This window comes from Pelodiscus sinensis, chromosome 2 (assembly GCF_052426305.1).
Source record: "Pelodiscus sinensis isolate ZL-2025 chromosome 2, ASM5242630v1, whole genome shotgun sequence".
NCBI lineage: Eukaryota > Metazoa > Chordata > Testudines > Trionychidae > Pelodiscus > Pelodiscus sinensis.
The window spans coordinates 188222523-188237216 of record NC_143053.1 but is presented as its reverse complement, the minus strand read 5'-3'; the positions used below and the strand labels follow the sequence as shown (position 1 = coordinate 188237216).

General features: G+C 37.8%; 1 protein-coding gene across 8 annotated transcripts in view; it reads left to right on the top strand.

Annotated features, from left to right (window-relative positions):
- The window catches only part of RBMS3 (RNA binding motif single stranded interacting protein 3), a 989419-nt gene that overhangs the window by 402732 nt on the left and 571993 nt on the right, over positions 1–14694 (top strand). Inside the window, exon 1 of one of the 8 annotated variants that reach the window (XM_075921988.2) lies at positions 652–1138. The exons of 6 other annotated variants lie outside the window; for them this stretch is intronic. In XM_075921988.2, the coding sequence (XP_075778103.1) occupies positions 1064–1138 (75 nt within the window). In that variant the 5' untranslated portion in view covers positions 652–1063. Of the gene's footprint in view, positions 1–651; positions 1139–14694 lie in introns of those variants that run through there. One more of the 8 variants, XM_075921987.2, reaches the window with a different exon arrangement.

The window sequence follows — 14694 nt, the reverse complement described above, 5'->3', positions numbered from 1 at the left end:
AGTGAACACTTCCCCTGCATGGCCCCTTTTACACCCCTGTCTGTTTCTGTGCAGTGGCAGCTTAGTGTACCACTTATTTTTCTGTTTTAAACAATCCCCTTTTGGAGGATCTGTTGCTGATCTCCTAATAGAGTCTGTGACCTTGTAGGGTCCTTCTTTCTTTCTTTGAGCAGCGTCACAAAAATATCAACAGCGCTTTTTTTTTTAAAGGCTCATTCTTTGCAGCAATTTCTTTGAGTCCCAGGTGCTCTGTGTCCCTGCTTTGCAGTTTGGCCGGTCTGGGCTGTGACTTTGGGAAGTGCAGAATCCACTGCCGGTATTTGAAGTTCCCCGGGTTGAGTTGCACCAGCAAGCAAGCGCTGCTGTAAAATTGCTTTGCTTTCCGAGATAGCCAGCAGAGGGAATCGGGACTTTGCTTGCAGCAGGGGCTGAAAAAAGCAGGCTGTTCCTTCTTGGAGGAAATACTGCAGCCTTCTGAACTGCGTCTGCTTCTCCAGGGAGAGGCTCACTGTAGTTCCACCCACACCGGCTGGAAGGAGGGGGTTTGAATGAAGACAAGACAAGCCCTAAACACCATGTCACACCGTGAGAGAGGCAGCAGCAAGTAGGCTGTGGCAAGCTGCTTTTTTATTTTATTATTTTTGTAATAATAAAGGGGGGGGGAGGGTTGGGTGGAGAGGAAGAAAGAGAGAGGAAAAAGCTGGTCTGCAGAGGTTTGGAGTTCCACTGTCTTGCTGATTTCTCTAACAGGACTTTTTTCTACAGACACTGGCAATTGACATTACTACAGACAAGCTGGCTAGGAAAGAAAACGCTATATCCTGAGTGAAGGAGGGAGTGGGGGGGGAGGACAAAGCAAGATTTTTTTTTATCTCTCTCTATATTTTGTTTTTGTTTTTTATTCTTGCCGTGTTGGACCTAGTGAGCAGTAGAAGGCAAGGAAGTCTCGAAAGCCTCATCAGTCATCAGTACTGTCAGGAATAGTGGTTTCAGAGGAAGAAAGGCCTGGGGCACTACACCCTGTCAACGAGTTCCCTGCATCGGAGATAAAGATTCCAGCTACATGGGCAAACGCTTGGATCAGCAACCAATGTACCCTCAGTACACTTACTACTACCCTCATTATCTCCAAACCAAGGTATGGTACCGCAGTTCCCTGCCTGTCCAGCAGTGTGAACATGATCTCATTATGTACTTGGAGGATGGACAGTGGAATGGCATAAATTAGAGATTTTTGATTGCTTGTTCCTTTATTTCCCCCCTTAAAAATCATGCCGGGCCGAGCTAATAGCCAGAAACAGGATGGTTCAGGCTTATGCGTTTATTTATTTATTTTGACAACTACTTTAGTTAATCCCTTTAATTTTTCCCTCCCTCACTAAATGTGGTTAATATTACCGAAGGAAATATACGTTATTATGACATAGGCTGGAGACCGCTCTGGACAGCATCAGGCATGCACACCCTGATTTGGTGGCTGTTTCAGTGAACTCTCCAATTTGTTTGGCATTCAAAAGCATTTTGCCATTAGCAATCACCCAGTGGATTCTGAAACTTTTAATCGGTTAAGTCTGAGATGCTGTGGGCTTCTGGGGTGGACAAGACACTAACCTACTGTAAATCTTTTGGAGTTTGTTCCAATGTATTGAACTGCTTTTAATGTTGCATTAAATATTGAGGATGATCTGGCTGCATGCTGTTGAATTTGAAAGGTCTAGAAATAGATGGTAGCTACTCTCGGGGGAAAAAGCACCAAACATGGTTTCATTTTTTTCAATGTCAGTGTTTCTGGAAGGCAGGCCTGCATCTCCCAAAGAGACTGAATGAAGCCCGTTGACACCTGGATTTTAATTAGTTAAATCATACTTTGATTTTCCCTAGTGACATTTACCATAATTTGTTGCCCAAAAGAGTCTCCTTTGCAACCAGTGGACAGTAACAAAAACAACTTTGCAAACCAGTTAGGACATTGTAAAGAAAATTACTATTCTGAAATGCATCCTTGCAACCACAGATTAGCAGTTTGAGTCAATGAACTAACATTTTTTTTAGGCCAAAGAAAAAGAAACAAACCCCAATAGTTTCCACCACCCAAACTAATGTCACACCAATTTCAATGGCAAATGTAAGCCCATAGAACACATCTGAGTTTGGGGGGAGGGGTGTCTTTTGGTCTCAAACACATTGAGCTAGTTAGTATTGAAAGGCCAAGTTATGTTTCCTTGCTAATAAAATTACTTTTCAGTTAATGTTTATAGCCAGACCCCTGCATTATATAAATTAACTAATTGTGAAAACTGAGACTAAGGCTGGTTGGAGTTGTGATGATACCAGAACCACTCAATGTGATTATAGCCTTGTAATTCATAACATGATTATGTCTCATTTGTTTGCTGTGTGCTTTCTCTAGCTATAATGTACAGAATTTTTGTGTGAGCTCCCCCCCCCCCCATTTTGAGAGGAGGGCGGGGAGTAATTGTTTCACCATGTTTTTTCTCAAGGTCGATTCAAATAGCATTTTACCTTTGTGACCAGTTAGTCAGTATTGTGCAGCAGCAGCAGCATCCCGTTGCTAGCTTGACTGCAATCTTGGCTATGGCTTCAACTGTTTGAGGGGATTGGGGGTGCAAACTGATGCCATTTCTCAAAACCTGGCAAGCCAAAGATGTGAAACAATGAGTATTTTTTTGAAAGAACAATAGCCTTAAGTACTGGATGAGAAAAACTGGACATTCCATCCCTTTTACTCATGTAGCTTAAATTTTGCCAGCTTTTTCTTTTTTCTTTTTTTAATTTTTGTAGCTCCTTTTTTTGTTTTGTAAAATATGCTTTTTAGGGAAATGAAGTTTGTGTTCCAAGTGAAAGTGACAACTGCTTTCCATACAATGATTTTATAATCTGAAGCTTTTGGAGAACTGATTAATATTACTTAATAATATACAATCTGTAATTATCTGTTGTGTTCTAGAGTATAAAATTATCTACCCTTCTGAAAAGTTGCGTGTGAATATAATTATATATTTGAATACAAACACTCTTTTTCCCAGGGACATAATATTACAATAAATTTTATATTACATTAATTTCTGTCTCTTTCTCTCAAACCTAAATAATAAACACACATACATATATATGTTTCTGTAATATAGCCCTAAAGAGTTTAGAGCAGTGCAGACAGGCAGCATCTGGATTTTGTTACCTTAAAGCTAGCCATCAGCTTCTGGGACATTTTAGAGTATTTAGATCCATTGTATGTCTAAAGCCAATATTTGGGTAATCAAATAACATGGTAGCGAACTATACCAGTTATCATGCCTATCATGATAACCATACTAATCTTATATACCACTTTGATTTCAACTGTGTTGTTAAGCTCACAACTTTTTTATTTTCTGGAAATTACGCTGTGTATTGTATGTTAAACAAAATTTTAGAATTCAACTGTGTAAAAACGTGTATTTGTATTTGGATATTCATGTATAGGGAAGGGGAAATGCATTAATTTAAAATCCTATAAAAGGAATTTTAGGCTTTCTCAGGGCATTTTTATTCAACGCATAAAGCACAGAGCAACAGGGCATTAAATATACAGCATTCTGAAATGTAAATGTTTTCCTCCCATTTTCAGATCAAGTGCTTTACTTTTTCTCTGCTCACACTGTAAATTAATATCAGCTGTTCTTTAAGAAGTACAATAGTACTGTGTAGCAGAGCTTTTGGAAGGGTTTTATACAGAATTGCATAAGGTTCACAAGATATATAGTCCACATTTGTACCTTCTAATATAGCTAACATGTTGTTAGGCAATAATGGTGTAGAATTTGAAACAGAAGAATGGGATCCATATGTTTGGGTGACTGCCTTAAGTTTTACAAATGTTACAGTCTCAAGTAGAACGTGAAACAGTCTGATTATTCAGTTTAGTTCAATACCTTAATTATAAGATGCCACCATTGAAATTAAGACTTGAATGGCAGGTTCAGACAAACCCATTATAATCCAAAACATTTAAAAGTTTCAGTTTTTTAAAGGAGAATATAATGTATTTGGTATGTCCTGTAAGGACGAACAGAGGGATTGAAAGAGAAGGTATTTTTCCCCTTCTGGTATAACACTGGCTCACTACTGAATTAGATTGGATTGTCTGAACTTTCTTAGCTAAGTCCTGTGACTAGAACTTGCTTATTCTAGGAGTGATATGAGCTATATTTAAAATCAAACATTTTTGTTGTTGTTCTAAATTAGGAATCTATGGCCTCACATGAACTTCCTGCAAAAAAAAAAAAATTGAAAAAAAGAAAAGAAATGTGTTCATGTGTTACATACATAGGACATTATTTTAGGGATCACCTATAATTTAAGGAAATTTATCATTTTATTTTGAACTGCTTGGCAATGGAAACGTTACTAGAGTGGAGTGTGTTGACAGGATAACTAAGAAACAAATACGTTTGTGTAGCTGTGTTGTAGATATTCACTTATGAGCATATGTGGGAGCAAATCTTGTCCCAAACCTTGAATTTCCATTTTTGATTTCTTGCTTGAAAGAGTAGGCCTTTTTTTTTTAAACAGTAGGAGAAAAGACAGAGTGATGTGAAATTTCATTTAATAATTAGGAATGACATGAGGAGGAAAAAAAGTTTTCACCCAAATGGTTTTAAAAGATCTCTTGAAATAATAGTACTTGTTGGGGTTGGGTTTTTTTTTAAGTCGTTATTGCTTATGGTCAGAATTTTCTGTTTGTAGTTACCTGAATTTATTTTTCACAGTTGTTTGGCTGGCATTTTAAGAACATATTTCAGCGTAGCACTTTTTCACATTCTATTTGCTTTAATATATTCTTAGTTATTCGCCATTTATTTTTATTTTTCATAGTACTGTATGTATCTGGTCACTGAAGTCACACAGTATTAACTCCAGTTCCTGGTTGGATGGCTGAAACATAGGGTGCCACAATTAGTGAATACCAGTGTGCAAACACTCTGCCACATACATCAACAGGTGTAAGGGGAAGAACAACCATTTCCCAACATCTGTGTGAATAACCCCCCTCTGGCATGGATGTTAACAGAAAAGTGAACAAAAAGGAGTATGAAAAGAATGAACTGGTAAGCACGACAGATGTTTGAAAATGTTTGCACAAACTTGAGAGAGAAGTCCTGGAAATTCAAGAAAGTATAGTGATGAAATAGTTATAAACTTTTTAAAAATCACTTTTTATATTTTTAAAGAATGAAATCCTCCTTTCTCTCTCTTTTAACTTTTAAGACATTCTTTGACCCGAGCAAGTCAAGAACTGCTTTGAGTTGTGTGTGTGCGAGAACTGAATTTCTGCATCCAGTTTGGGCTTCCATGCATACAACTATTGAAAAGATCCTTATATATTAGTCAACCTTCACTGTCCACTGCCCAGATGACTCAATAATTAGATATCTTTCTCCTTTGACATTGGTATTTTCAGTGATGTGTCAATAGAACTTTAAAATGTCAGTAAAATGTCTACAACTTAGAGTTATATCAGCCTAATTTAAAAAAGCAAGTCACTAGAACCAACGCACAGCTCTCCATTTCTCTCTACCACCTTGAACCCACTGAGACAATGTTCTTTTCTCACTCACATTGCAGTTTAGTCAGTTTACTGCATTCCCCACTTCGGGCCATCTGGACATACAGAAGGCCTAGAAGAAAGAGTTCCAGATATGAAGATGCCTGACAGGGCTTTTCTGCCTGGTAGTGTTCAGATTGTGTTTGGTGCCTGGTGTGAAGTAGGGGTCAGGTGTAAGGAGTAATTCATCAACCGCACACTGATTTCAGGCTGCATTTTCAACCATCTGCAACCTGGATTGCCGCCAGGGCTCAAAAGTCTAGCTGGAGCCTGTGTGATAGTGCTAAAGTAAAAGCAAACACTTGCAAATAGAGAAATGCATTTCTAGAAATGAAGTTTATATGTACTTAGCTCTTAGCTGGTTCAGTACATTGTAGCATTGGAAAAAAAAACTCTGACAGGTGTCTTTAAGATATATGCACTTGCTTAAATTGAATTAAAAATTGTTTGAACGCTGATTATATTTTTGACTGCATTAATATCTAACCCTGGTATGTTGCTGGTTGTGTTAAACAATAAGAAGGTTTAAAATTATGCCCCCCATAGAAAATGAGAAACAAATATACTTGTTTGTATTTCAGTTCTACTTGCCATGTATTTGTATACACTTTTAAGTTAAAAATCCTTTTGTTGCTATAAAGGTGATATCATTTTCAAATGATGTATTTTAATTGAGTTTCTTTCAATGTTAATCTATTTTTAGGTGAAAAACAAAATTGAGAGTGAGTAAGATTGGCCTTTTCCCCCTTTAAAAGCAATTGGACCTGACTGTATGGCTAGGCTTGGCAGAATTTGATTTTTATATTTTTAGAACTGTGATGGATAGTATTGTTTGTTTTCCAGCATTTTAAAAAATTATGGATTTAAAATTTTCACTGTTGCAGGAAATTGAGGGGTTTCAGAAAATGGGAGGAACTAGACAATTGTTTAATGATAGTAAACATTAAGGTTGTAGAAGTTAAGCTTTTATCAGTGTTAAAACATGAACTGTCAACATAATTTAAAAATATGAAAGTGAATATCTTTAAATCAAATGCAAATGAGTTCTCAAGCAGCATTTTTCTGTCTTTGCTTAGCTGTAAATGTTTATATTATTATCAGTGGAAAAATATTTTCTTTGGTTTCATTGTTACAACAAAACAGAAATTTGCCAACAAAAATCAAGTCCTCTTAAGTTTATGGATGTCGCAGAGCTGTATCTTGGAAACACACATGAGTAACTAACATTATTCACATGAGAAAAGGTAACTGCCAGATCAAGCGATAAAATTTTTGCTTTAACTTATGGTATATTATGTATAGAATTTCATACATGGTGCATATCTAAAAGTGAACAGTGATGTTTAAAATTACTTTTACTATGTATCTTTTTTTAAAGAGTAAGATAGAGAAGCTGATTGTATCATTTTAATTCAGATATCTTGGGGGGAAGGATCATCAGATCAACGGCTCTTAGATTTCTGTGAAATAAAAACCAGATAAGAAAAACTGTGTGCAGAGATAAATGCCTGAGTTCATTTCAGGTCTTGCTGTAAGGAGCCTGGATAGTGTTGGGTTTGCACTGATATGATTTTAAGCAGGTTTTCTGACATTATCAGTACTTTTGGCAGAGACTTGGAGTTCACTTACAAATACGCCCACTCTGAAACTTCCAGTAAGACAAGCAGATTTTTTTAAATGAGTGGGTTGTTTTTCTTATTGATTTGTTTGTTTTGTTGTTTAAAAACCCCCTCTTGTAATGATAGAAATATCATGTAGAGAAAAGCGGTTGATGTTTCTCCAGAACTTGCTTCCAGTGCTACATTAAAATGTTGTTTTGTAACTGTCTCATAAGCGACAGCTGTATGTGATTAAATAGTGTAATATCAAAAGCATGTGTGAATAGGCGCTTTTATGATATAGTTGTTCCATACCAAAAGACTGCAGATGGGCAGAGTGGGGAAACTGAGAACAGTGATATAACTCGTATATTGTCACAGTCCATGTTGTGAGGACTTGTGTAGCTCTGTTTTCTAATTGCTTTCACACGTGTGCAGACAATATTGAGTGATGAAAAGAAGTTTAGAAATAAATGTTTTCCTAGCCATCCTCTCATCATAAACCTTCACAAACACAAAATATATCAGATAAAGAATTGTATGTTCAGAAAATAACATACCGAGTTTTGTATGCAGTTGATTAAAACTATGTATTGCTTAACTGGACTTACAAATATATACTTTGATCCTGCTTCCAGTGAGACCTGTGGTAAAATTTTCATTAACTTAAAATGGTGCAGAATGAGACCCATATAGCACATACAGTTCTCTATGGCAACAGGTTATAGATGAGCAACACACACACACACACACACACACACACACACACACACATATAGATTGCTCACAAAAACATAACTGAATATCAAGTTGATTCTATGTACTGGCTCTTCTCTAGATGTATGGGTTTGTTTTCTATTTGATTTGTATTTGGTTATCATCGGCTTTCTTTCAGAGAGGGAGTTGTGTTAGTCTGCTTCAGCAAAAACAAGTAGCCTGGTGACATTTGAAAGACTAACAAATTTATTAGGGTATTAGGGCATAAGCTTTTGTGAGCTACAGCTCACTTCCCATCCCCTGTCTGTCTGCCTCTTTCTTGCCCACAATTGAAGTATGATTTATATCTGAAGAAGTCTAATTACAATACATGATGCCTTGCATGGTCTCTTGTTTTAATAAGGATAATGATGTTCATTGTTTTCTGTCAGAGAATAGACATAGTTACAAAAGGAAGAGAGTGAAGACTGAAAATCTGTCACTGACTTTTTAAACCAGAATCCAGTGAATCTTTTTGTGAATGCCACAATATAGCAGTTGCCTTGTGAGGATCTTAGTTGAAGATATGGTCATCTCTAAATATGTAATTGAAGGAAAGAATTCACTCAATTTACCCTATAATTGAGAATCAGAGTCTCTAGTGGAATACTTTAGCTTTATTGTCTTTGTTGATAATGTTGGATTGTAAGGAACTCTAGTCTCTTGCCATGTCAGTCTTTATCAGTGGACAGATTTTCAACTTTTTCAAGGTAAAACAAGGTTGGGTGATTATTTTCTCTGACTCAGATACAAAATGGTAAAAATGAAATAATGCCTTTTTATTTGCCATTTTTTAAAAACCATGTTGTGAATATTTTTCCTTTTTTGCTTGTTTATGGAAAAGCTGATTTATGAATCAAGAATGTTATAATACAACAAATGTTGAAATTCTAAGATTTAAATGAATTTTGAATTAAATTCTACAGACATTATGTAGACTAAAATTGCTAGAATTCTCCTCTGTCACGTTATATTTCAGTGTCATTCAGATCACTTGATTGGTACAGATCAGAAGGGGAAGTCATAAATCATATAAGATTGTATTTGTTCTTATGCAGAAACCTCTAATTTTTTGGTTCCTTGTGTACAGATAATTATTTCTCCATGACATGTGTTTTATGGATGGTACTGAGGGATGGGTGTTGATTTATAGGTAGTTGTATAGGAGAAGTGACCTCACTGCTGTGTAATTAAAATTTATATAAGAAGAAAGTTGTTGAACAGATTTTTTTCCCATAGAATATGAATCAAACGTTGCTTTGTTCATATTTTGTGAACTGGCATCTTTAACTCACTAAGTCTTTGCTAATCAAAAAGCCCCATGGCAAACTAATTTGTCTTGATTGTGAGAGAGATGAAGTAGAGAGATTCTCATGAGTGTGCCAAAATGACACCGTTTTCCTTAATAGCTATTTGTTCTGTTTGTTCCCTTTACTTTTTCATACAATCTGTGTGTCTATGATGCCATATCTAAAGATCAAATATCCTGTACTATTTAGAGTTCAATATTGATGCTGCTTCTGAATCTGACCTTTCTGCATTCAGCTTCACACCAACAGGAGGCGCAAAGTTGAATGATCAAATATTGTTTGATTTGCTTAAAAGGCAATCTGTAGATATTGGGAACAAATGCAGTGTAATGCAGGCTGCAGTTGCCTTCCTCGGTAAGAAGTTGGTAACCTTTAGCTCAAGACTACAGGAAGCTGAGAGGGAAATCGAAGATATGGAAATAACTATTGATGGACAAGATGCTGTTTTGACAGAGAGAGTTCCAAAGCCAGCAAAGACCAAAGATGCTAAATTGATCACCTGGAAAACAAGCTGAGATTAAGAAAAATCACGCTGAAGCGGTTCATGAGATTCGGTGTAAGAGAACCTGAAATACTTCTATGTCAGAATAAATTATAAAACTGGGATGCATAACTATGATAGAAGAAGTGAATTCTAGATTTCAGGAACTCATCCAGTTTACAATCCTGCTCTTCTTTTGGTTGCAAAAAGTACAATGAGAGCAAGAATCATGAGCCAAAATTAATTCCATGGTGCTATGAGGGTAGGCTTCTAAAGATGTGTTATTTCCTCTCTGTCTCCACATGCTCACAGATGCTTGGAAGAATAAGGAAGCTAATGGCAGCCAAGCAGTGGAGGAAGTGGTCTTGGAACTCTTAGACATATGAGGGACTTTATTAGTTTCCTTTTGTGGAAGGGATTGTCTTGAAAAGATGCTGCCAATGTGGTTGTTTTGTAGGGAAGGAAGTGCCTCTCTCTGCACAAAGAGTGCAATCCTTATTTCTGTTTTATCCATCTGTGCCTCAAATTTGTCTGATCTTTTATTGTGGAATATGCTTATAAATGAGTAAAGCTCATTTTTATGGTAACATGCAAATTGATGGATGCCTTTAAAAAGGGTAAAAATAATGGGGAATCTAGGGTTTTTATTTTATTTTCTCGTTTTTTGGCTGTGAATTGGTTAGGAGATACTTATTGAGTCCATGACCTTTTCCCTAGCTCTTTTGATTGGTAACAAAGGTGTACTGTGTTAGGGATCCCTTGTTTCAGCTTTAACAAATTCTGACATATTTGATATTAATTAGGTTGTTTGGAACCCCTCATGATTGTGATTTAAGAGCATGTATTTATATTTAATGAAAGTAATAACTTGAAATACAAATTCAAATTTTAGTGAACACACAGCAGGATGTTTCTGGGGACTAGTACTTGTAAGTAGAAAATGCAATTTTGTTTTCTAAAATGTTATATTTGTTTTCTAAAATGAATATTTTTATATGATCTAAGCAAGACATTCTGCAAAGATGATTGTATCTGTGACATTCATTTATTACTCATGCTAGGGTCCCATATCTGCCTTTTACCTAATCATAGCCAAGCTTTTAAAATCTATATTAGATCAGAACTCCAGATATTGCCTAGAACAAGAATGCTTTCAGTATCACATATTCACTACTGGCTGCTTTCCTTTTTGCTGATACACAGACCAATAATCTACCTCTGTAATTGAATTACATAGTATGCCTTTATTTACTGAGCTTGTAAATGAAATATGTACTTCTAAAATGTTTTTGTGAAAGAAAAACTAGTAGTAAAAAGAAAACTGAACAGGATATACAAAAGTCAGTGTCTGTTTGTGTCGATGACAGCTACCGTTAGTGCTCAAAGAAGGATGAGGAACAATATCTGAAAGACATCAGAAAAAGACAACAGTGCTGTGTCTTTCAACCATTTTGCAAAAGTTTCAGCATGACTTAATAATCTAAATGCCTCACCTATGCTATATTAGAAGAGCACATACTGTGTCAAGGTAGAGCTGCTGTATGTACTGTTAAACAATCCTTCGTGAAAATAACCATAAAGGAGACATATTGCTGTGGCCTGTAGCAAAGCAGCCGGGAGCTTTCTTCCTGGAAAAGCATTAGAATTGCAGACTTTTGTGTCTGTGTTCCTTTTGTGTTTTGCAGCTTTACATGCCAAAGAAATAGGTATACCCAGTAAGTTTGTAATTTCCCGTGCCATATCTAGGATGTAATATATGTCAGATTAAGTATGAGGACAGATGAACTAAAAATAAATCTGGCTGATTTCTGGCTCTAGCAGAAGACCAATACTGTCTATCCAAGTGCTTATAATCACTCACAAGTGCAGGTATGAGTCAGATGACATTTATTGAATTGGAAGATTGCAGTTATACCTTCTTCAAAAGAAAAACAAAAACCAATAATATGGCTTCTGAGTCCACCTCCCTAAAAGATTTCTCTTATCCGTGTAAGTTAGAATGCTCATTGTCCAGTCGGATTCAACTTTCATCTCAGCCATTTTCAAGAATGTGTATAATTGTATACAGTTGTCTCCGAGCAACGTGTAATTTCTTGTAGTTTGAAAACCCATTAGTGTAAGATTGTAAGATTGTCAGAACCTCATAGCACAAATGTTAATTTACTATGATAGGTGGGCTGGTGGGATTTTCTGCAAGCATAACTCAAGCAATAATTATTGAGCAGAGAGAGAAATAAGTTTTGCATCCTTCATTTACTGCCCTGCTCTTACCTCAGTGAACCCACTTTGATAATTACTTAGCTTGATAAACTAATTTAGATCTGCAGAAAGTTGTACCAACATTAGCTAATCCTTTTACCTCTTAGAAAGGACTATTTTAGAGAAGCAAGTGATAGATGTGGATGCAGTAGCCAGGGAAGTTCAAGGCAAATTTTTCAGAAGTGACCTCTGATTCTATCATAACTTAACTAATAGAGTATTCAGTATAGGTGAAATGAGACCCAGGGTGTCTTAAGATGAATACTTTGGAAAATGGAGCTTTAAATGACTTTGTCTGAAGCCAGAAACAGAGTTACTATCATAGATGATTCAAAATACAGGTTAAGGTTAATCTTCTGGTCTGGGTGCATTACATCAGCTAAAAGGGACAGAGCAGCATAAAAGGGCGCTGATAGCCATGGTGGCTGTAGACCAGGGGTGTGGAACCTTTTTTGGGTCTGGGACCACTGACCCATAGGAAAATCAGTTGAGGGCCACACACAAGGGAGAAACCAACCTTCCCTCCCCCCCCCAAAAACCACCCAAAACAACCCCTTGTTGAGGTGGCCCCTGACTGAAAAGGAGAGACATTAACCTTGCACACCAGAGCCTGGGAGACCCAGGCTAGTAAATTTTCTGTGCTCCAGCCCTGTGGGAGGATAGCGGGGAGGGGAGGTTGGAGCACTAACACAGGCTCCCCAATGCTGGGGAAGGGGGGAGAGATCCCTGAGCCTCAGGGGCTGGATCCAGACAAGCTGGGGCCACATCTTAGGTTTTCCACCCCTGCTGTAGACACTGGGAAAGACAGCTGTAATGCTGCCTGTGAGGTCCCATAAGAAAGCCTCAGCATAAGGGAGCTCCTTGATTCAGGGCTGATGACGAGAAAGTCATCATGGGGATGGGGTCACAGCAGCTGTGGCTTGAAGGACATCCCTGGGAGAGTGCTGTCCGTCAGATATCCACGTCCTGAGTTATGACAGGAGCCACTACAGTCCCCCATATCAGTCACAATAGGAATATCAGTCACAGAAGGGACAAATGTCTTTGCAAGACGTACAGAATTTTGATAGATGTCACTTGAGGATTGCTTATGATCAATGAGAGATGGGTCTTTCTTCAGGATAATTATCACTGGTTAGGATACTTTGTTAATTGGCAGAGCAACTTGGTGTGGAAAAGGAGTTATTTACTGATAGGTGCTAGCTAAATAGTGTTCAATAAATAGTTATTCATTCGAGCCAGCTGGTCTTCCATTTCATATGCCCCAAGTCCGATGCATCATGCCAGGATTTATTTTTGGGTTGTTGTTGTTGTTGTTTTCATTTTGGCTTCAATCGCAGTATGTGCTTCATTTATTATCTGGTTGGAAGTAGCTGCAATTCTCAAAATGAGCTTGTTCGGAATGGGTGCAACATGCTTTATGTGAATGCTCAGAAATGAACTTTAACACAGATGTTTATAATTTATGGATCCCAGATTGTTGCTTCAGTTATGGTAATGTAATATAAACAAGAGTGGCTCCTTGTTGCTTTTTTTTCCAAGCACAACTGCAACACCATCACTTACTACCAAGAACTAGATTGTAGTTTTACAGTCTGCCCTGAGGGAAAGGGTGGCACATTCTTACCTTGCTCCAGGAGTTGATTGAGGGAAGGACTATGACTCAGGCAGGCATAATTCCTTCCCAGCACCTCTTTTACTTTGAGTGAATAAGATACTTCATGCTTTTTTGTGGAGCAGCTTACTTTGTTTCCAGCAAACTGCTGTGGCTGGCAGGTTGGAGCCAAGGGTTGCAGCTGTGCTCCTCCCATTTTCCACTCCTGCCCATCGCGTGCTTTTAGAGGAGTGTATCAGATCAGTTGTTCCTGCTCCTAGCCAGTTTCTCAGTTATTGTGGATAAATACTGGGGTTCTGACTCCTCTTTCTCTGTTGCCAAGGCAGGGCAGTGACAATCTAGCTCACAGCAGCTAGAAGCTGTGGAGAACTGAATGTACTCCTTGGAGTATTACAGTCTGCTATTGGAGGTGTGTGTGTTCACATAGCAGCAAGCGTCTTCAGATTGGGTTTATGTCCAGTAATCTTCAAAGGGAATAGGGAGCATGGAGATTATTAGGAGACAGGAAAATGCCAGTGCCTGAGATGTAGGCTCCCACGTGTACAGTAAGTGGACCCCCTGCATCCATCTTGTTTGTTATCAATGTCCATCTTCTGTAATCTCTGTTAACTGCCAGGTCTTATGGGGTTTTCTTCACCCCCCCCCCCTTTTTGTGATTTCTTCAATCTTTTGTTATTTTTTGCTCCCACCTTCCCTTCCTTCCAGGCTTCTGCTGTATGTTTTATTCTGGGCCATGATTTCATCTGTAGTGCTTTTTCATTGGCCCTTGTGTTGTACTGGATTTCCCTCTCCCCTTTTCTCCTCTTATTGTTGTTATTTGTATTGTAGTATCACTTACTGAGATTGGGCTCCATTGTGCTAAGCACTGTACAGACTAAGAGATGGTCTTCACCCAGAAGAGCTTACAGTCTAAATAAATAAGATCTGACAGGGGAAACAGGCACAGAGAGGTGACTTGTCAAAGAACATACAGAAAGTCAGTGGCAGAGTGAGGAATAGACCATAGATTCCTGGTCCAATGTCTGATCTCGTAGCTAAATGCTGCCTGTTGTTTTGCTGCTGCCACATGC